The sequence below is a fragment of the Rhinolophus sinicus genome, linkage group LG18 (genome assembly GCF_036562045.2).
Source record: "Rhinolophus sinicus isolate RSC01 linkage group LG18, ASM3656204v1, whole genome shotgun sequence".
Taxonomy (NCBI): domain Eukaryota; kingdom Metazoa; phylum Chordata; class Mammalia; order Chiroptera; family Rhinolophidae; genus Rhinolophus; species Rhinolophus sinicus.
The window spans coordinates 18,231,158-18,253,378 of record NC_133767.1 but is presented as its reverse complement, the minus strand read 5'-3'; the positions used below and the strand labels follow the sequence as shown (position 1 = coordinate 18,253,378).

The 22,221-nt window shown below is 60.0% G+C and overlaps 3 protein-coding genes across 9 annotated transcripts; 2 read left to right on the top strand and 1 right to left on the bottom strand.

Moving 5' to 3' along the window:
- Positions 1-53: 53 nt before the first annotated feature.
- Positions 54-6,515, top strand: PRSS53 (serine protease 53). 2 transcript variants are annotated; one of them, XM_074322665.1, is made up of 11 exons: positions 54-1,524; positions 2,537-2,557; positions 2,664-2,826; positions 3,128-3,393; positions 3,518-3,672; positions 3,828-4,047; positions 4,775-4,925; positions 5,003-5,247; positions 5,324-5,469; positions 5,676-5,898; positions 6,176-6,515. In XM_074322665.1, the coding sequence occupies exons 1-11, from the start codon at positions 1,464-1,466 to the stop codon at positions 6,193-6,195; spliced, it is 1,671 nt and encodes a 556-aa protein (XP_074178766.1). In that variant the 5' UTR covers positions 54-1,463; the 3' UTR covers positions 6,196-6,515. The 2 variants fall into 2 exon arrangements, with proteins under 2 accessions (XP_074178766.1, XP_074178765.1); XM_074322664.1 differs by lacking the exon at positions 54-1,524 and adding an exon at positions 1,996-2,259.
- On the bottom strand, positions 6,448-15,197 carry ZNF646 (zinc finger protein 646). 2 transcript variants are annotated; one of them, XM_019717273.2, is made up of 3 exons: positions 15,062-15,197; positions 8,130-13,468; positions 6,448-7,026 (listed from the first exon to the last, which is right to left on the bottom strand). In XM_019717273.2, the coding sequence occupies exons 2-3, from the start codon at positions 13,384-13,386 to the stop codon at positions 6,905-6,907; spliced, it is 5,379 nt and encodes a 1,792-aa protein (XP_019572832.2). In that variant the 5' UTR covers positions 13,387-13,468; positions 15,062-15,197; the 3' UTR covers positions 6,448-6,904. The 2 variants fall into 2 exon arrangements, with proteins under 2 accessions (XP_019572832.2, XP_019572833.2); XM_019717274.2 differs by lacking the exon at positions 15,062-15,197 and adding an exon at positions 14,583-14,897.
- Positions 15,198-15,231: 34 nt separating this feature from the next.
- On the top strand, positions 15,232-22,189 carry ZNF668 (zinc finger protein 668). 5 transcript variants are annotated; one of them, XM_074322661.1, is made up of 4 exons: positions 15,232-15,617; positions 17,923-19,301; positions 19,601-20,269; positions 20,765-22,189. In XM_074322661.1, exons 2-4 carry the CDS (start codon positions 19,225-19,227, stop codon positions 21,975-21,977), a joined length of 1,959 nt encoding a protein of 652 aa, XP_074178762.1. In that variant the 5' UTR covers positions 15,232-15,617; positions 17,923-19,224; the 3' UTR covers positions 21,978-22,189. The 5 variants fall into 5 exon arrangements, with proteins under 5 accessions (XP_074178762.1, XP_019572836.1, XP_074178764.1 ...); XM_019717277.2 differs by lacking the exon at positions 17,923-19,301; XM_074322663.1 differs by lacking the exons at positions 15,232-15,617; positions 17,923-19,301 and adding an exon at positions 16,002-17,397.
- The last annotated feature ends 32 nt before the right edge of the window (positions 22,190-22,221 follow it).

The window sequence follows — 22,221 nt, the reverse complement described above, 5'->3', positions numbered from 1 at the left end:
CGTGGAGGGCCTTCCTGGGAAGGGTGGTGAGCTGCTTCTCCAGCATGTGGAGTCAGCAAGACCTGGGGCCCCCACCCCCGGGAAACAGGCTGGCAGCTTCTCCCTGCAGCCCTCGGGAGCCACGCCTGCTCTCCTGGGAGGGCCAAGCACACACATGCAAGGACAAACTGCCCTTCTGGTTCTGGGCATGCTTGCTGGGAAGTTCTTCCCGTAGTCTTACCTTAATCCCTCTGGCTGCCTTATTTACCATGCCAAGCCAGTCCTGGCAGCCCGGAAGGGCCAGGGACAGGTTGTAAGTGTTTTTGATTTGTTTTTCGTAATATTTACTGAGTACTTCTGTATGTTAAGCACAATTTAAGAACATGAAATCAGGGTGGCCGGTTAGCTCAATTGGTTAGAGTGTGGTGCTGGTAGCACCAAGGTTGCCGGTTCGATCCCCACATGGGCCACTGTGAGTTGCACCCTCCTTAAAAATAAAATAAAATTAAAAGTAGGTTAAAAAAAAACAACATGAAATATGTTAATTCACTTAATCCTTAAAGCAATTGTATGAGGTACGGACTACTGTTAGTATCCCTATCTTGATGAGGAAGCTGAGGTACAGAGAGGCTAAGTAATTTGCCTAAGATAACACAGCTAGTGCTTGAAAGGGGGCCAGGGAGCCCTCAGCATTTTGATCCCCCGGGGCCATCTGGCTCCAGGATCTGGGCTCTGAAGCTTCACCACTGCTGCTTCTGTGTTAGAGGTAGAGTTCCTGAGCAGCCTGGGTTGGCCTGAGTTGGAAGTCAGGAAGAGACTGTGTTCCTTCCTCCTGACCGAGTCTTCCAATACCTGTGAGAAACGTGGGCACCACCGTCAGCCTGTCTGCCAGACAGGTGGCAAGCCCAGAGAGGTGCCGAGATCTGCCAGCTCATAGCCAGCAAGTAGCAGAGAGCCCCGGCCCCTCGGCACCTGCCCTGCACATAACTGCGTCTGAAGCAGGAGGGGAGAAGGTACATGGAGCCCACCTGGCCCTGGGCCTGGGAGAGTCGGGGAAGCTGAAATGAAAGCGGGAACTGGGGGGGGGGGGGCTTGCCCCCTGGACCCTTCACAGTTGCAGGATGATAGCTTCCATGCTGGGAGCAGCTATACTCTATGCCAGGCTCAGGTCTATGCATTTTTACTTTCAACAATTCTGAGTTTTTCTGACAAGGCATAGACTGGCTAACTGTCCACGGTCATGCAAGTAGTAAGCGGGAGACCCGGCATTTGAACCCAGGTATTCTGACCGTGGCTGAGGCCCAAAGATGGTTGGTGAGTAGCCCAGGGCCACACAGCCACAGCCAGCCCCAGAACTAGGATCTGCTGGCTTCCTTCCAGCCCAGGAAAAGCAGTGCACCCACTGGGGGGGCGGAGCCGAGGCGGAGCCAGGGAGACTGGCGGCCTCTCTGAGCCCCAGCGCAGGCAGAGTTGCCTGGAGCAGCATGAGGCAGAGTCGCCGACCCGGGCTGCTGCTGCTCCTGGGAGCAGTGGTCCTCACGGAGGGTGAGCTGCCCGAGTCTGATAGCGGAGGGAGGGGTGTAGGAGGGTTGGGGCCCCCCTCAGCCCCAGCAGCCCCTGCAGTTTGGTGTGTGAGGGAGAATGCCTGTGGGGTCTGCCTGTGGCGCTGTAACTGGGGGTGGGGGGCGGTGGATGTGGGAACCTGTGTCCAAATGAGTGGGGTTTTCTTGTGTCCTTGGGAACTGTCATAGGGCCTGTATGTGCCCGGTGCCCCGTCTGCCTCTACCGGGGGTGCCAAAAAAATGTATACACATGACTGGTAGTCATCTTCTATTATCGGCATATACTAAGAATTTCAATTTTAATAGTTTTTTCCTTTCTTAAAATGTGTGTAGACACTTTTTTGGCGCCGTCTGTATTTCCAGGATGACTTTAGGCAACAAGTTGTAGCCCTTTGGCCTCCGTCTGCCCATCCTTCTATCCCATTTCTCCTGGCTCAGGTGTGCCCTGGGTGTGTTTGTGTGTGCCTGTCATGGGCCCCAGGCAAGGCAGGGGACCCTTCGGTTTCAGGGAAGGAGGGGAGTCTGAGCTGTCAGAATGGGTGGGGTGAGTCTCGACCTCCTGGAGCCCTCCCTCACTCGGACATGGACATGACGCAGGCCTCTAATCCTTCCTTGCAGGCCTCCATGGCTCAGGGCACAATTACGCTAATGCTCCCCGCATCCACAGGCCGCCTCCCTGGCTCAGTGGCAGGGGCAGGAGTGGGATTCGGAAGCCCGGGTGAGGGTTGGACCGGTCCCAGGTGGAAGCCCAGGCCCTGCAGCTCAGGCCCAGGAGTGCTGAGCACAGCTGAGGGAGGAGAGTTAATTACTGAGCACAGGCTCTGAATAGGTTCCCATAAAAGCTGCTTCTTGACCTCATATAAATATTTTCCTTCTGGGAGGGGCTGGTGAGGTAGCCACAGAGTCATGGGCCTGCCCCCTACGTGTCCCCTTCACCGAGGCTGGGCCAGGCAGGGAAGGATCCCCAAGTCTCACCTGTGTCTCTGTCTCCTCAGGTTTCCAGGCAGCTCAGCGCGGTAAGCTCTGGGGACGTGGGGCCTGGGCCTTGTCTGGGTTTGGGTCAGACCCGGGCTGAGGGCAGGACGGGGGCCTGCTATCCGCCTGACCCATTCCTCTCTACAGCCTGTGGGCAGCGTGGACCTGGCCCCCCTGAACCTCAGGAGGGCAACACGGAGCCTGGCGAGTGGCCGTGGCAGGCCAGTGTGAGGAGGCAGGGGGTCCACATCTGCAGTGGCTCGCTGGTAGCAGACACCTGGGTCCTTACTGCTGCCCACTGCTTTGAAAAGTGCGTTGTGGCTGGGGTCAGACGGGGTTTCTGGCTTTGAGGGTGGGTGGTTTGTCCCCAAACCCCACAAGACTAATCCCGGTCCCCAGGATAATGAAGCACCATTTATTGAGACGTGCCACGTGCCAGGTACATGAATTAATCAAGTTAATCTTAACATTCCATGGTAGCAGCCTTACAAATGAGAAACAATTTGGGAGAAGGAAGGACCTTCCTTCAAGCCATGGGCTGATACATTGATTTCCGTGGTGTCACTGTCCCCCTTTGCACTCCACACCTGGCCTTGTCCCTCTCCTTCCAGGGCGGCAGTGACAGAACTGAACTCCTGGTCAGTTGTGCTGGGTTCTCTGCAGCGTGAGGGGCTAAGCCCAGGGGCTGAGGCTGTGGCGGTGACATCCCTGCAGTTCCCCAGGGCCTATAACCACTACAGCCAGGGCTCAGACCTGGCACTGCTGCAGCTCACCCGGCCCGTGGCCCACACGCCCATCTGCTTGCCCCAACCTGCCCACCGCTTCCCCTTTGGGACCTCCTGCTGGGCCACAGGCTGGGCTCAGGACATCAATGAGAGTAAGTGCTATCCCCAAAGAGGCCCTCCACTGGTCCAAGGTCCCTGCCTCAGCGGCCAGGTGTCCCTGCTCCCTGTCTCCCAGGCTTCCCAGAGCCCAGACCCCAACCACCTGTCTCTTGCCAGCTCCCCGGACCCTGCGGAACCTGCGCCTGCGTCTAATCAGCCGCCCCACGTGTAACTGTCTCTACAACCGGCTGCACCAGCGGCTGCTGGCCAGCCCAGCCCGGCCAGGGATGCTGTGTGGGGGTGCCCAGCCCGGGGTGCAGGGGCCCTGTCAGGTCTGACGGGGAGGAGAGGGCAAGGGAACAGAAGCAGAGGGGGCCTGGCCTTGGGCCGGGTGCTCCGTCCACAGGGGTGGGTGGGAGGGCTGCACAGGAGGTCTGCCCAGGGCTGGGGCTCAGGTATCTGTCCTTGAATCCTTTGTCTGCTCCAGGGAGACTCTGGGGGTCCCGTGTTGTGCCGAGAGCCCAGTGGACACTGGGTGCAGGCTGGGATCATCAGCTTTACATCAAGCTGTGCCCAGGAAGACACTCCCGTGCTGCTGACCAATATGGCTGCTCACAGCTCCTGGCTGCAGGCCCGAGCTCGGGGGGCAGCCTTTCTGGCCCAGAACCCAGGGACCCTGGAGATCAGCGATGAGGACAGCTGCGTAGGTATGAGCTGTTGAGAGTGGGGTGTGTGGGGCCACTCGGGCCTGCATGCGGACGTTTGGCAGCTGGTGGAAGCCACCGCTCAGATTGGAGAATTGACACAGAACATCTACCAACTGCCACACACCAATGAGGGGGCTTTCAAGGCCCCCTGTGATGGGAATGGCCCCCCGAGGGCTGAGAGGCATAGACACTTCAGAACTTTACGGGTTTGGAGTTTAGGTAAGAAGAGGGATCTCTGAGGTCTGGCTAAAGGTTTGGGGTAAGCTCTGTTTCTGGGCAGGGACCCAGTGAGATTGGACAGGGCAGGGCACCCACTCAGAATTCTAGCATTAAGTGACTAATGTGCAAATGGCATGCAAAATAATTCCTGAGAAGGAAGCTGTGTCTTGATGGTGAGAAGCTCTAGTGAGGCAGGAATTCTGGGGCCAGTCCAAGCCTGGAGGGGTGCAGACAGGCGGAGTGGAGGAATGGTGAGCAGGCCACGCCCTGAGGCTGGACCGTCACAGTTAAAGCTCAGGCCGTGGCTTTTGAATCCGAGTCGGCTACTCGCCTGTGGTTACCGAGCTGGAAGGTCACTCAGCCTCTCTGGAAGTTTGGTTCCAAGGGTAACGAAGTTCAACTTAGAAGGCTGTTGTGAGGATCTGAGCACGAGAATGCTTGCCTAGCGCAGGGCCTGGCCTCAGTGAGCTCTGAGCAGGGAGGCAGGTGGTGTGATCCTGTGTTGCAGCCTGTGGGTCCCTGAGGAGAGACGGTCCCCAGGCAGGTGCCCCGTCCCCATGGCCCTGGGACGCCAGGCTGAAGCACCAGGGGAAGCTGGCCTGTGGCGGGGCCCTGGTGTCAGAGGAGGCCGTGCTGACTGCTGCACACTGCTTCATTGGGTGAGACTCGCCTCCCTCGCCTTCGCCCCCAACTGCTGGCGCCCCACCCCCTGGTGCTCAGTGCTCTCTCTGTATAGGCGGCAGAGCCCAGAGGAATGGAGCGTAGGGCTGGGAGCCGGGCCAGTGGAGCGGGGCCTCAGGCAGCTTATCCTGCATGGAGCTTACACCCACCCTGAAGGGGGCTACGACATGGCTCTCCTGCTGCTGGCCCAGCCCGTGACACTGGGCCCCAGCCTGCGGCCCCTCTGCCTGCCCTACGCTGACCACCACCTGCCTGATGGGGGACGTGGCTGGGTCCTGGGGCTGGCCCACTACGGAGCAGGTACGTAGGACAGGGCCACCAGCAGCTGTCCCTCCAGCATGGAGGCTGCTGGGCAGCTGGGTCTCTCACCCTGCAGGCACCAGCTCCCCTCAAACAGTGCCTGTCACGCTCCTGGGCCTCAGGGCCTGCAACCGGCTGCTCACAACCCTTGAGAGTGATGCCATCACCCTCCTGCCAGGGATGGTGTGTACCAGCGTGGTGGGTGAGCTGCCCCGCTGTGAGGTGAGCCCTGGAACCCCCAAACCTTACCCCACAGACCCCTGGCATTCTCACCCTGCAACTCATCAGCAGACCTTCTGCCAGGCTTGGCCTCCAGACCTGCCTCTCACCCGAAACTCAGCCTTTCTGCCAACTGGCTCCCAGCCTGAGCCCGAGCCCCTCGCAGCTGCCTCCCCTCAGGCAGTCAGCCAGCGTCCCCTACCTGACAGGGCCTGTCTGGGGCACCACTCGTGCATGAAGTGAGGGGCACCTGGTTCCTGGCTGGCCTGCACAGCTTCGGCGATGCCTGCCACGGCCCCGCACGGCCTGCGGTCTTCACAGCGCTGCCCGCGTACGAGCCCTGGGTCAGCAGTCTGGACTGGCAGGTCTACTTCACCGAGGAGCCTCAGCCCGAGCCTGAGTCCCAGCCGCAAAGCTGCCTGGCCAACACGAGTATGTGGCCCCGGGGACTCCGTGACACATCCCTCTCCAGACCCCTTCTCTCTGAGGCCCCGCTAGCCGTCCTGGCTGGGGTGGAGCAGTGGGCAGGCCCCATGGAGTCACATTCTGGCTCCGGTCACTGTATGACTTGCAGCGGCTGCTCCAACTCCTTGACCTCGTTTTCTCATCTGTCACGGGGGGCTAAGTGGCACCTCCTTACTCTTCCAGGGAGGGGGGCCAGGTGCGAGGATGAGGCCAGCCCCTTACCCCACCTTCCTCTTCCTGACAGGCCAACCAGCCGGCTGTTGACCCTGGGATACTGCAAACATGTCACTGCCTCTGCCCCTCCAACCCACCCCCAAGCGATGCCAGGCACTGGGGAGGCCCCACAGCCAGTGGGCTCTGGGAAGGGGCCTGCCCAGGTCGGCAGCCCCACTCCTCACCCTGCAGGACAGACATCGCCGTGGACGCTCCCTCCTGGGCTCTGCTCTCTGACCCAGCGGCCCAACTTTCCCTGGATATTCATCCCCTCAGATACAATCACACTCACCACATACTTTGAAAAAAATTTTTTAGGTGGGGGGTGCAATTTTCCTTTTTTAAACTTAAATAAATTGTTACAAAATAGATTTTAGAAAATAAGTTACAAATTGTAGCAAAAGGCCCCCCTTCCACAGGCAACGTTCCTACCAGCAGCTCTTTGAATCGGTCTCTTCCTGGTGTTGGCACCTGGTTGGTGAGGGGGGCCCAGCAGGTGGCAGAGCCTGGCTGTCACCAGGTATCTTGCAGGGCTGGTCACAGGGAAGAGCAAGGTGACAGAGGCTGGGGAAGGAGGTCCTTCAGGGGCAGGGGCGTGAGGAACAGCTCACTCCCTACTTTGGAAAGATACCACACCTGGGTCTTCTTCACGGGGCAGGAAGAGGTGGGGAGGCCCACAGCTCCTGAGCAGAACATAGCCAGCCAGCCTCCCAGGCAGCCCGCATTCCCACCCGTGCACTGAGTTTTGGAGACTTGAAGTTCAGAGGGAGAAGCTGAGGTCTGCAGGCCACTGGGGTGAAGAGTCCAGGAGCGGAGTCATGGGGGTGGCTGGAGGGGGCAATGACAAGTCCCCTCTGCCTGCTGCTGGGGTCTTTGGGGCTCCTGGGGAGAGAGGGAGAGAGAGGAAGTCACTGCCGGGGTGGGGGGTGGGGCAGTCCACACAGCTTGTCCCCTCCTCCCCAACCCTGCTCATCGCCCCAGAGGCCTGTATGAGAACCCCAGAATCCCAGGACTTCAATTATTTTCCCAGACCGGCTGACTCCTCACTCATTCCCTTCAGGTCCCAAGAAATCCTTCATCCTGAAAGCCACCGCCTCAGCTCTCTCAAGGGAATTTCACCCACCATCTGCTCCTTCCGTCAATCCCTGGTCAAAGCCCCATCTCAGCACCCCCACCCTTAGTGGCTGCTAAATGGAATGTGTCCAGGGAGATCTCTGGAGGAGCTGGGGCTCCAGAGAGAACAGGCTGTCCCCCCACCCCCTCACCTGCAGCTGGCCTGGGTGGAGGTGACTGGGGAGGACATTCCCCGATAGCGGAGAGAGATAAGGACTAATGACTATTGTTGCTACAGCTGGGCCTGGCTTCAAAGAAACAATTATGTGTGACTCAGTCCTCCAGTTACAGGGGTGCTGGCGGGAGGGGGTGTGCAGGTGGAAAGGGTGGTTTGTTGGATCCTGAAGGGCTGAATCAAGGCAAGAAGAGACAGGAGGCGCTTCTGGTAGGAATGAACCAAAGGTCTAGTCCAAAGGGGACACACAGGGACAGAATGACAGGGAGCTGGGGCTCAGCGGTGACCAGATTTCTCCGGCCCAGTCAGCACCGAAGCCCCCAAGTCCAGTCGGGGGATACAGCCCACAGCCGTCTTCACTGCCTGGCTCCGTGCCTGCTCTAGGAAACAGAACTCGGGTCTTCTTCTCTGGAGGGTTTCTGGATGAAACAGCCAGATGGTACCCCACGACCGCCCCTCCCAAAACAAGAGCACTCCTCTTTGGCTCTGGCACAGCTGCCCCCCCCATGCTATCTACTTACCTGGCCCAGGGCTCAGATCTAGGCCACTCAGAAGGCAGCTTTCCTCCCTCCACACCCAGCCCCTGCCACCTCCTGGGATCCATGTGGCCCTCTCCTCCTACTCCTTGCCCCCCACAACCTTGGGGCAGACTTGCCCCCGCTGTGCGCCCGCCCCCTCTGCCCCAGCCCGCTCGTACCCCCGGCACCAGAGCTGCCCACAGCCCCCTCCTGGTGCTGCTCCTGGTGCTGCAGGAAGCTGACGTGGCGGCGGAAGTGGCGGGGACAGTGTGGGCAGGCGAACGGCCCCTCGCGGGGGGCATGGACCCGAAGGTGGCCCTCCAGCCGGGCCGCTGTCCGGAAGCCCTTGCCACAGATGCCGCAGCGATGGCGCCTGGGGTCCGTGTGGGTCCTGCCGTGGTTCTTGAGGGAGAGCAGGTTGGGCAGAAGTTTGGGGCAGAGGGAGCAGGGGTAGAGTCCGGTGGCATGGGCCTTCTGGTGGTTCAGGAGGCTGCCTGCATGGCGGTAGGAACGGCCGCACTGCGCACAGCAGAAGGGCCGCTCGTCTTCAGCCAGTGCGGACTCAGCTCCCTGCCCCCCGTGAGCCCTTCCAGCGCTCTCTCCTGGGGCCCCAGAGCGTTCTGAGGGGGCCTTCTGGGCTCGCCCCTGGCCAGGGGGGCCCACCTCATCCTGCCCAGTCCCGGCGTCAGGACCTCGGGCCTCTGCCGTCCCGGGTGGCACCTGAGGAAGGGCACTGGCATGAGAGTGCAGGTGGCTGGCGAGCTCGCGGCGGGACTCGAAGCTCTTGCCACAGTCTGAGCAGGCAGCGGTCTGGGCAGCTACGTGGTTGTGGCAGCGGCTGTCAGGGGCCACGGGACCCAAGGGCTCCTTGGAGCAGAGCAGGCAATAGTGGCAGTCTGTCTCGTGGGAGTTGTGGCTCATGGGCCCTTCCGACTGGCGGCAGAAAAAGGGGGGCCTCTCTGGCTGCAGCTGAGGGCTGCCTTCTCCACTGTCCCAACTATCCACCTGACTCTGACTAGGCTCACTGAGCTGGCTGTTGCCCAAGTGGCAAGGACTTCTGGGGACACTGTCCCCTGATGCGTCTTCTGTCTTGGTTAACACATGACCTGGAGGAACCCAATCTGCTTCCTGACTCACTGGTCCCCCGACTGCTCCCCACCCACCTGCCTGCCCCATGCCCCAGGACACTGGCTCTGTGGCTTCGGGACCTGCTGTCCCGATGGGGCTACGACTCTGCCCCCCTGGCCTCCTGGCTCCACACTCCAGCCGGGGCTCCGACTCGGCACCATTCCATCTGCCCTCTAGTTCCTGGTCAGGGGCCAGGCTCCCCTCGCTGCCCTCTGGGCCACTGGGGCCTCCCTGAGCTCTTCTGGTCTCCTCCTCATGCTGCCGCAGGTGCTGCGACAGGGCGCTCTGGCCAGGGAAGCCCCGGCGGGCGCCGGGCACAGCTGCCCTCCGGGACCGCCCTGCTCGCCGCCGCTGGCTGGCTGAGTGCAGCCTCTGGTGGTCCCGCAAAGCAACGCGGTTGGAGTAGGTGCTGGGGCGAGTGGGACAGCTGTCGTGGACCGTGTCACGGCTGCACCGGTGGTTCAGGAGGCTGCCAGCATGGCGGTAGGTCCGCCCACACTGCGCACAGCGGAAGGGCCAGTCCTCCCGCGCCAGTTTCCGGGCACCCCCGACCCTACCCGGCTCGGCGTGGACCCGCTGGTGGCTCGCCAGCTGCTTCCGCAGGCGGAAGGCCTTCCCACAGTCGTTGCAGCGGAAACGCCGAGGATCTGCATGGATGCGGACGCACCGGTGGCTCTTGAGGGACACGAGGCTCGAGAAGCCTTTGGAGCAGGCCCGGCAGCCGAAGTGGGCCGCGTGGCGGCTCTGCCGGTGGTTGCTGAGGCTGCCGGCGTGCTTGTAGGAGCGGCCGCACACCTCGCAGCTGAAGGGCCGCTCGCAGCCCTGGCTGGCGAACTCCGAGTTCAGCCCTCGGTCCTCCTCCTTCACGGCGGGCTCCGCCCACGCCTCCTCCTCCGGGGGCTCCACTTTGAGGGCCTCCCAGGGCTTCCCCACTTCTGCCGGCCCAGGCCCCGCCTCCGTGGAGTCCTGGGGCTCCCTGCTGCCTCCCGCCTCGGGGACGGGCCCCACCCGGGGCTCGGAGCCTTTGCACAGCGGGTGGTTCCGCAGGTGGTTGCGGTAGGCGGCCAGGTTGGGGTAGCGGCGAGAGCAGACAGCGCAGCCGTAGTCGCCGGTCTGGTGGGTCTTGCGATGGTTCACCAGGCTCCCTCCATGGCGGTAGGTCTTGCCGCACTGGGTGCAGCGGAAGGGGCGGGGCTGCGCCTGGGCACCTTCCCCACCGTGCGCGCAGAGGTGGCCTGCGGCCAGGGCACCGGCAGATGTTGTGTTCCCACCCTCTGCGGAGACAGAGGTCTCGGTGCCCTCAGAGAAGCCACCCGCGACCATTTCCCTGGCATCACCGGTCTCTCCCACGGGGCTGGCAGCTCTGTCCGTGGTATTCCCAGAACTCTGACTCCGGTGGTGACGCTCCAGGCTCCCCAGGTCATCGTAGGTTTGACCGCAGCAGCCACAGATGTGCCCGTAACCGGCTCCATCCAGCGCCTCCACCTCCCGCTGTAGCTGGTTCAACAGCTCTGCTTCTGAGAGCTGCAGCGGGGCGCTCGGTGTGGAGGCCGCAGCGGCCGCTCCTTCCTCCTCGCCCTCCTCCTCCTCCCCCTCAGTCATGCCTGAGGAACCATGAGCCTGGCGCCTGTGGAGCCTGTAGCCTGCCCGCCCGGGGAAGATCATGCCACAGAGGCAGCAGAGGAAAGGCTGTGCTGGGGCCGCCTCCCCGGGCCCGTGGTTCCGGAAGTGGCTGCGCAGGGCGGGCAGGGAGTCAAACTCCTTGGGACAGAGGGAGCACTGGTAGATGCCGGGCGGGTGGCAGGGCCTGTGGCTCAGCAGGCCGGTGGCGTGGGGGAAAGAGTGCCCACAGTCAGAACACGTGTGGGCCCCCTCAGCCTGACAGCCAGTGACAGCTCTGGCAGAGTGAGCAGAACGGCTGGGCTGGCCAGGGGCCAGCTTCTGGTCTTCACCCGCCCCCGGGAGGCCATCACAGAAGTCAGGCCCACCGCTCTCCTCGTCACCTAGGATGTCCAAGCTGTCAAGGAAACAGGCCTCCTTCCTCTCCAGCCCTTCCTTAGGGCCTCTGCTCTCCTTATCACCCTGGAAACAGGCCTCGTCCCTCTCCAGCCCACATCTGTCCCTTGCAGCTTGAGCCTGCAAAGAGTCCCCCTCGCTTTCCAAGCTGCCTTCAGCTCCATGAGGACTTTTCCCTGGCGGGTCCTGGGGACAGTCCAGGCCCTCACTGTCTCCCGCCAGCTCCCAGTTCCCAGGGAGCGTGGCCCCTCCGTCACCGCCGGCACTGTCGGCCTGGCCCTGCAGCTGCCTGCCCCGCCGCCGACTGTGACGACGCAAATGGTTCTTCATGGCAGCCATGGTGTGGAAGTGCTTGGCGCACGCGGCGCAGCTGAAGTCCCCCGTCTGGTGGGTCTGCCTGTGGTTGATGAGGCTGCCTGAGTGGCGATAGCTCTTTCCACAATCTCGGCAGGCAAATGCCCGGGGAGGTGACAGCCTGGTCTCTGTCCTGCTGCTTTCCCCTTCCCCTTGGGTCTGACCATGACGTTCAAGGTTCTCAAGGTCTTCAAAGAGCGCCCTGCCCATGCTACGTATCTGTGGTGCTGTCCTATTTGCTGCTGGGGGGCCCTCCGTGGCCTCCTCTTCATGTTTGCACCCATCGCCCTGATCTATACACGGGGCTGCCTTTGTTCCCACCTGGTCAGCGGGAACCTCCCCCATGAGGTGGCTGGGGGGACCTTCGGCCCCTGAGCCAGTGCTGAGGCGTGCAGACTTGCAATGGACTCGCACGTGGTTGCGCAGGGCCATCAGGTTGGGGTACTTGCGGGGACAGAGTGAGCACTGGTACTCTCCTGTCTGATGGCTGTGGCGGTGGTTCACAAGGCTCCCGCGGTGGCGATAAGCCCGACCACATTCATTACACTTGTAGGGACGATGGTCCAGGGTGGGGCTGGGGACCTCTGTCTCTTTATGGGTCTCGGCCGGGGGAAGGGCAGCTGGCAGCACTGATGGCCCGTCCTCGCCAGCTCCTTGCCGGGGTCTGTGATGAGCCCGCACGTGGTTTTTGAGAGCGGCTGCGTTGAACAGCTGCTTGGAACAGATGGAGCAGGGGTAGACACCTGTCTGGTGGCTCTTGCGGTGGTTGATGAGGCTCCCGGCATGGCGGTAAGTGCGGCCACAGTCCCCACAGCGGAAAGGTCGGTACTCCTCCAGGCCACTGTCCTCCAGGTCCCCAGAAACGCTGAGCTCCTCAGCGCCATTCAGCATCCGGGCACTAGGGAGCTGGTCCTGGCTGCTTTCATCTGTGTGCCCATTGGTGGGGGGTACCCCTTTCTCTTCCCACAGCTGCTCCTGCCTCTCACCCTCATGGGACTGCTGGTGTTCCAGCAGCTCTCGGGGGAGCCGGAAGGCACGGGGGCAGTGAGGACACTGGTAAGGCCGGTACTGGGCATGGAGTCGTGAGTGGTTCTTCAGAGCCATGAGGTTAGAGAACTCCTTGAAGCAGATGGCACAAGGGTAGATGCCGACAGTGTGGCTCTGGCGGTGGTTGGTGAGGCTCCCGGCATGCTTGTACGTCTTGCCGCATTGACTGCACTTGTACCGCCGTTCCTCCTCAGCAGGAAGGGACTGGGGCGGCTCCTGGCCCCCCGTGAAATTCACCATTGACTCAGCCAAATACTGTTCCAAATTGCTAAGGAGGCTGCTGGCCGGAGTGGGGAGTGGTGGGGCTCTGGCAGAGTTGGTGGTGGGCCCCCAGCCCTCTGCACCCTCCTCAGAATGTGGCTGGCTTTCCCAGCCTTCCCTTTGTCTGGTGGGTGGATCTTTCCAAGTGCCCAGAGCTGCCTTGGGGTCAGGCTCAGATGCACAGATAGATGTCTCTTCAGTGTGTTTTTTCTGGTTTCCCCAGCTTTCCCCATGGCCAAGCCTCTGGCCCCAGGAGTCAGTGGATACTGTCTCCCCCTGAAGGTGTGGAGTGGCTTCCTTGGGGCGGGGGGGTCTGCGCCTGCGGCGGCCCTCAGGAGCATGAGTCCTCATGTGGCTCTTGAGGGCCATGGGATTGGTGAAGTCCTTGCCACAGGTGGTACAGGGGAAAAGGCCAGTCTCGTGGGTTCGGCGGTGGTTGACCAGGCTCCCTGGGTGGCGGTAGCCCCGCCCACACTGCTGACAGCGGTAGGGCCGAGGGATGCTGTCAGCTTCCTCACTGTCCTGGTTGGAGGATGGATGGAGTAGTTCTCGGTGCCGTGACAGTTCCGGGAGACTAGGAAAGTGGCGCTGACAGTCACAGCAGCTGAGTGAGGTGGGCGCGTCCTCCATGGGGCAGTGCGACAGAAACCTGGAGGTTCAGGAGGAGCAGGCAGGTGGCAGCGGCATCTTCCTCCGGTGTTGAGGCCAAGGCCTAGGAAGATGGGGCAGTGGTCAGAAGAGAGGTCTGAATTAACTTTGCCCTTTGGCTCTGTAAGCAGCAAGTTCACCAGCGGTCACAGAGAGGTTCCCCGAGCAGCGATGCCCAGGGACCGGCTTTCTATGGACTAATCTGGAAGCACCATCATGTAAGACCTCCCTGCACACAAGCTCCCTAGGCCTAACTCATCCCCACAGGTATAGATAAGGAAACTTAAGTCTAGAGGGATTGTAACCTATCTCTGATCACAAACCTATTAAGCTGTTCTTCAGACCAAATCCAAAAAGTCTTCCTGCCCCAACCCTCTCCTCTCTACAACCAACCAACCTATCTTCTGTGTCATCTTAAAAGGAAAACTGAACCTTTTCCAGGACTTTCAATAAGAGATGTCCAATCCTCCCTTCTTCACCCCTCAGCTAAACAGAGTAGCCTCGAGGTGTTGACAAAGCAGCCTCTTTCTCCAGGTGACCTGAGAGATGAAGTCAGGGGCCCCCTTCAGAGAAGGGGCTGGCTTGTTCCCCCACATCCCCTATTCCTTTCAGGGTCACAAGGTCTCCTTTTTAAAAGACTCTTGGCCACTTCCTCCACCTACTTCCCCTGAACCCAAACTATATTCCATCATGGAAATTCAATCCCATTTCTGGTGTTCTTCACCCCTTTTTTCTTTCCCACACCTCCTCACGATACCATCACCACCCCTTCTCATTTTTTCTTCTAACACTGATGATGACATCAACGCATGCTAGCTGAGCACCATCGTGTGCCCGGCGCTGTGCTAGTCAGAGACTATTCATTGTCACTTAATCCTCAAAACACCGCAATGCTTGTTGTCCCAGTGTGCACAAGCGCAAACCCACTGATTCAGGCAATCGTCTTTCCAAAGCCCTTGCCCTCCCCGTAGCAAGCCCCGTGCTATCTCTGCCTCTGCTTCTTCACTCCCATTGGACCCAAATACAACTCCTATCTCCGACTAAGCCCCTCACTGAACCTGCTCCCCCAGTTCTCACCACACAAAGCCCCTTCGCTCAAGAGTCCTATCTCCTGATCAACCACCGAGGTCCTCTCGCCTCATTCATCTCCCGGGCCAACTTCCTCTTGGGACCCCTACCTCGCACGAGTGGCCCCTTCTCGTTCCCGCCGCGGGTGCGTCCGTTGGGGACCGCGAACGGGAGCGCGCCTGCGCACTGGGACCCTCACTCTAACTGCAGCCGCGCGCCCCACGGGGTGGCTGTGGGGAGTTCTCGCGCTCCCACACACGCACACTCCGCCAGAGCTCCCAGGAGGTGGGAGGGGAGGGAAAGAGGGAAAGGAGAAGGGGAATAAGGAAGGAGGAAGAGCAGAGAAGGAGCAGCTGATCCGAGCCAGGGGTCTAACCCCAGCTCCGCGGATACTTCCTATTGTTACTAGGAAACAGGAAGTGTCCTAGCCGCAAAAGCTTCCCCGCGAAACCTCGGTCTGGAGAACACTTCCTGACCCGCCTCCAAGCAGCCCTTCTACACAGACACACTTCCGGCGCTAAGCGAGTAGCTACAATGCGACTCTGACCCCGCCCACGTAGGTCACAGCGCGGCGTTGCTTCGCACTAACCTTAGCCACATTTCCGGCAAGAGGGGCTCAAACCGTTCCGGTGCATATTGACTGAGTTCGGAAGAGGACAAAAACAGGGTTCTGCAACTGTAGCCTTAGTACTTTGGCGACACTTTTCGTGGGGCTCCCTGAAAATCTTCTCAAGACAGATGGAGCTTCACGCACTCCTGGCTGTTAAGGGAAATGTGAAATATAAGAGGATTTAGGAACTGCAGTGCTTGAGCATGGCCTTTCTGTATTCCCACCTTCTAGTTCTTGGTGATCTGGCCTCAAGCTAGCAGTAGCCCGGTGTAAATAGTAAGCCTTTGCGGCGTCCCCTGGCCTTAGAACCCACAGCGACCCCTTGCAAGGTGTTTCTCCGCTACCTTCGGCCGGGGGTGCTCTGGTAAACTTTGCCTTCCTCCCCAGCGGGAGGAGCTCCCTTCCACTTCCGCCCACCGGCCCCGCCTCCCCCACCCGCTGGGTCCTAGCGCCTGCCCCTCCCTGGTAGTGTCCCGGGCTCCGTCGCTGAGAGGAGCTGCCACTGACGACAAGGAGCCAGCCCAAGTCGGTTCAGGTAGGAAACGCTGCGGGAAGCCGCGGGGACCCCAGCACGCAATCCGACCGGACCTCAGTTTCCCTGTGGGCGCCGAGGGCGGATGGGGTTGGCCTGGCGCGAGCAGCGCGGGCGGGGCGGGAGTGGTGCGGCCCCGGGAGGGAGCGGGCGGGCTCCGGGCCCAGCGGGTCCTAGAACCCGCCGGCTGTCCCCACCGGAGGGCTTCTGCGGATCGCTGGGCTCGGCCCGCGTGGCTGCCCGCCTTGAGCTGTGTGGGCTCGGGGGTCCTAGAGCCCACCATGTTGCAGGCTTTTGTCTTAGGCGCGGGGCCCGCTTAGCTAGGGCCCCGGCGCCTGCGACCCCCCTCCCCTGCCGAGGTCCTCGTCGCCCCTCCCGCGGTCCTAGAGAACGCCTTTTGCAGGCCTTTGTCCAGCGCCGAGCCTCGGTCCATTCATTTGTTCATTCTCTCATTCTTCGTTCCCTCCTTCTTGCCACGTTCTCCGAGGCCACTTTTTCCCAGGGCTTATTTCGAGATGAGTCAGCCCAGGGCCCTGCCCTGCTAGGCTGTCTGGCGGGAGCGCCGACACAGAGAAGATTGCAGGGAGCGAGAAGCGCAGGTTTTCTGCAGCTCTCAGCCTTTCCTCAGCGCCTCTCCGATGCCATAACGCTCTTCAAACTCCCACGTACCCCAGAGGCCCCATTTTATTGATTGGAAAACCGAGGCTCAGAGCGCCGTGGCGCCCTTACTTCTGCTGCCTGTTAAGTATTCCTGAGGGCACTGGGGAAACGGGCATTTGAAGGATGCAAAAGAGTTTTCCCTTGGGGGAGAAGGCGAACAATGGCTTCCAAGGAAGAGGGCACTGCCTGTGGAGATGCATTTAGGTGGGGAAGTTTGAGAATTGTGGCTGGAGTCTTGGGAGGGGGACACTGCTGCTGGAGCCTAGGCTGGAAAAGTAGGTTGTTTACTGACCAGGTTGGAGGCTTAGGAGATGATTGGCTCTCACCTTTGCGAGGTTCACAGTTCCCCATCCACCCTCCCAGATCTGTCATGGGCTGTGAGGCCTGTGGGCGACTGCTTGTTTAGATGTAGGGAGACTAAGGTGCAGAGAGGATAAAAGGTGGCTCCCTTTTCACCTCACCCCTGTTCGCAGGGCCCTAGCCTAAACTCTCGGGGAATTACATCTCTGCATCCCTAGATTTAGAGCCTGTTCAGGCACAGGACTTCATCCCACTCCTGAGCCAGTAGTGAAGCGCACACCTCCCTCACTAGAGTGATGAACCCAGTGTGGAAAATGGGGTGCTATTTGGACTCGGGAACTTGGACAGGCAGAGAAATTCAGTTAATAGTTGTTGATGGACGTTCTCACAAATGCCTACTGTAGCTCCAGGCCTGAGTTTGTTTTGGGGGCACCGGTAACAGTTCTAGGGGTCGTGGATCCAGAATAATAAAGGTTACTGACTTCTCACCAGCCTAGACTGTGGTGCTGGAAACAGAGAATTAACAACCAAGCTGTAAAATGTGTAAGTGCTACCGAAGCAATAATCAGGGGCAGAGAGTGGGAGTCTGGGGGACAGACCGCCTGACTCTGATTCCTGGCTGTGACTGTGACTAGGTATTTCATTTGTGTGCCTCAGTATCCTTGTCTGTAACATGGGGGAAATGATGCCGTTTAATTGAGTCTGTTCAGGCTGTCATAACAAAAACCACCGACTGGGGGGCTTATAAACACCAGAAATATATTTCTCACAGCCCTGGAGGTTGGGAAGTCCAAGATCAAGATGTTGGCGAATTCAGTTCCTGGTGAGCGCTCTGTTCCTGGCTTACACAAGGCTGCCTTCTCGCCAGGTCCTCACATGGCCTTTCCTTCTTGCACACACACATTTAGCCCATAACACATTTCTAGGCAGTTATGAGGCTTAGCTTAAGCAATACACATACAATTCTTAGGATGATACCAGCCCATGGTAAACTTGCTAGGAATGTTGTCCAAATGAACACCGTAAAGGAAATTCAAGGGGTGGGGTGATAGAGAGTGATCAGCAGGGGTGCAGATGGCATTAAGAAAGGTGTTCAGGAAAGCCCTCTGAGGTGACAGGGAGCTGAGAGTGAAATCAAGGAGATAGCTGCACAGATATCCTTGGGGATAGTGGGTTGTGGTGGAGGTAAGAGCTAGTGCAAAGACCTTGAAGTGGGAAGGAATTTAGCTCTTAGAGGAAAAGAAAGGGAGCCGAGGAGCCAGGGAAGAGGGGTGGGAAGTGAAATGGGCAGGAGTTAGGTGGTTCAGGGCCTTGTTGACCATGAAAAAGATATTGGTCTTTGTCGTAGGAGCAGTGGAAAGTGTCATGATTAGGCTGCTAAGCCTTAAGTAAATGAAGACTGGTAGACAAAGAGCCCAGCCAGAGATTTGAAGATGTGGGTTTAAGTCTGGGCTCCGTGACCAGCTGTGTGCCCTTGTGCATGTTTTCCCCCTTATGGGGGCTTCATCTCCACACCTGAAAACAAGGTATAGTAAGAACGCCTCTCGCCTAGAAGCTGTGAAGACGTATGGGCATGTCTTTCGTTCTTAAATGCTGAGTGTTGATTGGAGTGACACAGAGTGTGTCCACGGTACAGATTTTGAGTTGTGCCCCTCACTCCCCAGATTGTTATTTTCATATAGGGGGTTCCCAGACCTGATGTGGAGAATTGGGTGGACGCGTCCTCAGTAAGGTATAAAGCGAGGAGCTAATGGTGGGATTTGAGGCAGGGGCCTAGCCTGCCTGGCCCTCTGTTCCGTGGATTGTGTGTGTCAGGAACTGAGGCAGGCTTCAGGCCAAGGGTGCTGACTCTAAAGATGCAGCCCCTGCCACTCACCCCTTCCCTGTCCTCCCGTGTTCATAACTTAGAAGCCACCCATCCCTGAGACATACAGATAAGGAAACAGTCTTAGAACAGAGGAGGGATCTCAGGCTTCCTACCTCCCAGCCTCGGCTCTGTGTACACCAGGCTCCCCACTCCCCTTCTCTGTGGCAGATCCTCAACCCCACCCAGGCCGCCCCCAGCAGCTACAGCTGCCCAGCTCCTTAAGTGGATCTGCCGTAATCCTCTTCCCTTCATTCTCCAGGGAGGATGAGCTGGTGTTAGGACTAATGCAGCTGTTAATCCTATTTCCTTCCAGCCATGATCCCCAGGAACAGCTGTGTGGAGGGTGTCTGGGCTCTGAACTGGGAATGAAGGGGCCTCCACTAAAATGGGTGTCCTGGGAGCCAGGCTAGATCAGACACATTGATTATGACTCAGAGGCTTCTAACTGCTAGCAAGCTGCCTTGAGAGTAACTGAGCTTTCCATGGTCAGAACTATGGGAGCAGGAGCCCAACAGCGATTCCAGAGCAGAAGACAGACCGGGATTCCTGTCTGGGGTGGAGTCCTTCACTTGTGCAGGGCCAGCATTCTGCATGGACAGTTGCTGTGTCTGAAAGCTAACAAACCAGAGGGGAAAACAAAACACATGTGCTGGGGAACTATCACTTCCAGACAGGCAGTGCCAATCACCACCTTAGCCCACTGGTTCTCCTATCTTCCCGACCTACCTCTGTCTTCACTGGGCACTTGGAGACCTTCAGGCCAGACCCACAGCTGGGTAGCCTATGTCTGCAGCCCTGCATTCTGGCACAGGTTCACCTGAAGAAAGAAGATATGAGATGGATAGAACCAATGCCACCAGGTTTGGAAAAGCTCAGAAGCTGGGGAAGGAAGTGAGGTAGCTGTTTTGATGACCCCAGACTCCTCCCTTAGCCCCTCTGAAGTCACTGGCTCCAACTCCCTTCCCCAGTGAACAGATTAGAGAGGAAAGTTGAGCAGAACATCAGAGCCAGGAAGTGTTTCTAAGAAAGGATATGGCGGTCCCAGGTGGGAGATGCAGATGAAATAGGGTTCCTTGGCAGGCCTCAAGAGGGCATTGGGGAGGGGAGAGGCCTTGGAGAATAGCAGAGGGATGTGCTTCTAACTCTGCTTCTCTCACAGAGAAGCTCTGCCCATCAAGGCCATGGAGGTGGAGGCTGTGGAGGCCCGGTCCCAAGGCCCCGGCTATAAGCGCTCCGGCCGCCGTTACAAGTGCCTGTCCTGTACCAAGACGTTTCCAAATGCGCCCAGGGCAGCGCGCCACGCTGCCACACACGGGCCTGTAGACTGCACAGAGGAGGCGGCAGAGGTGAAGCTGAAGCCAGAGGCAGAACCCAATGCAGAAGATGCCAGCGGGGACAAGGTGTCAGGTGCAGCAGCTAAGCCTCGGCCCTATGCGTGCCCGCTGTGCCCCAAAGCCTACAAAACGGCCCCCGAGCTGCGCAGTCACGGGCGCAGCCACACGGGTGAGAAGCCCTTCCCTTGCCCCGAGTGTGGCCGCCGCTTCATGCAGCCGGTGTGCCTGCGTGTGCACCTGGCCTCGCACGCTGGCGAGCTGCCGTTCCGCTGCACGCACTGCCCCAAGGCCTATGGCGCGCTCTCCAAGCTCAAGATCCACCAACGCGGCCACACCGGCGAGCGGCCCTACGCCTGCGCCGACTGCGGCAAGAGCTTTGCCGACCCGTCAGTATTCCGCAAGCACCGGCGCACACACGCCGGACTGCGTCCGTACGGCTGCGAGCGCTGTGGCAAGGCCTATGCAGAGCTCAAGGACCTGCGCAACCACGAACGGTGAGGGCTCCATAAAGAGCTGGGAAGAGCAGGCCAACAGGGTAGAGGCAGGACGGCAGCAGCTCCCCTGGGACCAGTGGGGCCCTTGGTTGGGTTTTAAGGAGCGGGATGAGCCAATGGGAAGATGCGTGGGTGGAACTAGGATTGGTGAGCACGTGGGAGAAGCTGGTGGCCCTGATTGGTTGGTGCGCGGGGCTGCCTGCCGTGGGATGGGGCCTTGGAGGATGCGAGTGTGGCCTGATTGGCCTGAGTTCCGGGGCAGCATGAAAGGGGGCGGGGCTTGAAGTTGGGCTACCTTAGAGGGTCTCTAGTGGAGCCCAGGAGGCCTGAGTGGGGCCTGCTCTGTCTAGGTCTTTGGGGTGCAGCCCTGTGGCTCTTAGAGGATTGGGCCAATGCTCCCAGGATGTTAGGGGCCCCAAAATGAGCGTACAGAGGGCAGCAGGGGTTGGGTGATGGGCCTGCCACCCTCATGCCGGGTTCCCCCCATTCCCGCAGGTCCCACACCGGTGAGCGGCCCTTCCTCTGCTCAGAGTGCGGGAAGAGCTTCTCCCGCTCATCCTCGCTCACCTGCCACCAGCGCATCCATGCGGCGCAGAAGCCCTATCGCTGCCCGGCCTGTGGCAAGGGCTTCACGCAGCTCAGCTCCTACCAGAGCCACGAGCGCACTCACTCCGGCGAGAAGCCTTTCCTGTGCCCGCGCTGCGGCCGCATGTTCTCGGACCCCTCAAGTTTCCGGCGCCACCAGCGAGCGCACGAGGGCGTAAAGCCTTACCGTTGCGAGAAGTGTGGCAAGGACTTCCGGCAGCCTGCGGACTTGGCCATGCACCGACGGGTACACACCGGCGACCGGCCGTTTAAATGCCTGCAGTGTGACAAGACGTTCGTGGCCTCCTGGGACCTCAAGCGGCACGCGTTGGTGCACTCAGGCCAGCGGCCCTTCCGCTGTGAGGAGTGCGGGCGAGCCTTTGCTGAGAGGGCCAGTCTCACTAAGCACAGCCGGGTGCACTCCGGGGAGCGCCCCTTCCATTGCAATGCCTGTGGCAAGTCCTTTGTGGTGTCGTCCAGCCTGAGGAAGCACGAGCGGACCCATCGAAGTAGTGAGGCCGCAGGGGCCCCCCCACAACAGGAGCTGGTCGTGGGGCTGGCACTGCCCGTCAGTGTGGCTGGCGAGGGCTCGGCGGCCCCAGCAGCAGGGGCGGGTCTAGGGGACCCTCCAGCAGGGCTGCTGGGGCTGCCCCCAGAATCAGGCGGGGTGATGGCCACCCAGTGGCAAGTGGTGGGCATGACAGTGGAGCATGTAGAGTGCCAAGATGCTGGCGTTGGGGAGGCTCCTGGTCCCTTGGGGGGCGCAGGTGAGGTGGGGGGTGAGGAGGTAGACGAGAAGCCCCCGCAGTTTGTGTGCCGGGAGTGCAAGGAGCTGTTCTGCACGCCGACGTTGCTGCGACGGCACGAGCGCTCACACCCAGAGCTGCGGCCCTTTCCCTGCACCCAGTGCGGAAAGAGTTTCTCAGACCGGGCTGGGCTGCGCAAGCACAGCCGCACACACAGCACTGAGCGCCCCTACACCTGCCCCCACTGCCCCAAGGCCTTCCTGAGTGCCAGCGACCTGCGCAAGCATGAACGCACCCACCCTGTGCCCATTGGGACCCCCACGCCCCTCGAGCCCCTCGTGGCTTTGCTAGGAATGCCTGAAGAGGGGCCAGCCTGAGGCCCATGCCACTTCCTGGGCACTCCTGGGAGCCCAGCCCTCATAGGGTGCCTCCCAAATCTCCCTTTGCCCAGCTTACTCTTTAGACCAGATCCCTGCTCTCGGGGCAGCCAGCTCACCTTCCCAACAAAGATCTGGGGACAGTGGAGGGGCCCCCTGCTGGTGAGAGTCATGGCTCTCTCTGAGTGACACTATTAAAACATTCACTTTGACACTGGGTTGTCTTCTGTGTTCCAGTTGGGAG

What these genes read in the sequence shown, in the direction of transcription:
- PRSS53 (XM_074322664.1), top strand. Translation starts at nt 2,124, where the DNA reads ATGGACATGACGCAGGCCTCTAATCCTTCCTTGCAGGCCTCCATGGCT. An exon ending in GGGTGCAGGGGCCCTGTCAG is followed by an intron (nt 3,673 to 3,827) that starts GTCTGACGGGGA and finishes TGTCTGCTCCAG; the next exon opens with GGAGACTCTGGGGGTCCCGT. An exon ending in GTGAGCTGCCCCGCTGTGAG is followed by an intron (nt 5,470 to 5,675) that starts GTGAGCCCTGGA and finishes CCTACCTGACAG; the next exon opens with GGCCTGTCTGGGGCACCACT.
- ZNF646 (XM_019717273.2), bottom strand. Translation starts at nt 13,386, where the DNA reads ATGGAGGACGCGCCCACCTCACTCAGCTGCTGTGACTGTCAGCGCCAC. An exon ending in GGGCAGCTCTGGTGCCGGGG is followed by an intron (nt 7,027 to 8,129) that starts GTACGAGCGGGC and finishes CTCTCTCCCCAG; the next exon opens with GAGCCCCAAAGACCCCAGCA.
- ZNF668 (XM_074322661.1), top strand. Translation starts at nt 19,225, where the DNA reads ATGTCTGCAGCCCTGCATTCTGGCACAGGTTCACCTGAAGAAAGAAGA. An exon ending in GATAGAACCAATGCCACCAG is followed by an intron (nt 19,302 to 19,600) that starts GTTTGGAAAAGC and finishes CTTCTCTCACAG; the next exon opens with AGAAGCTCTGCCCATCAAGG. An exon ending in GACCTGCGCAACCACGAACG is followed by an intron (nt 20,270 to 20,764) that starts GTGAGGGCTCCA and finishes CCATTCCCGCAG; the next exon opens with GTCCCACACCGGTGAGCGGC.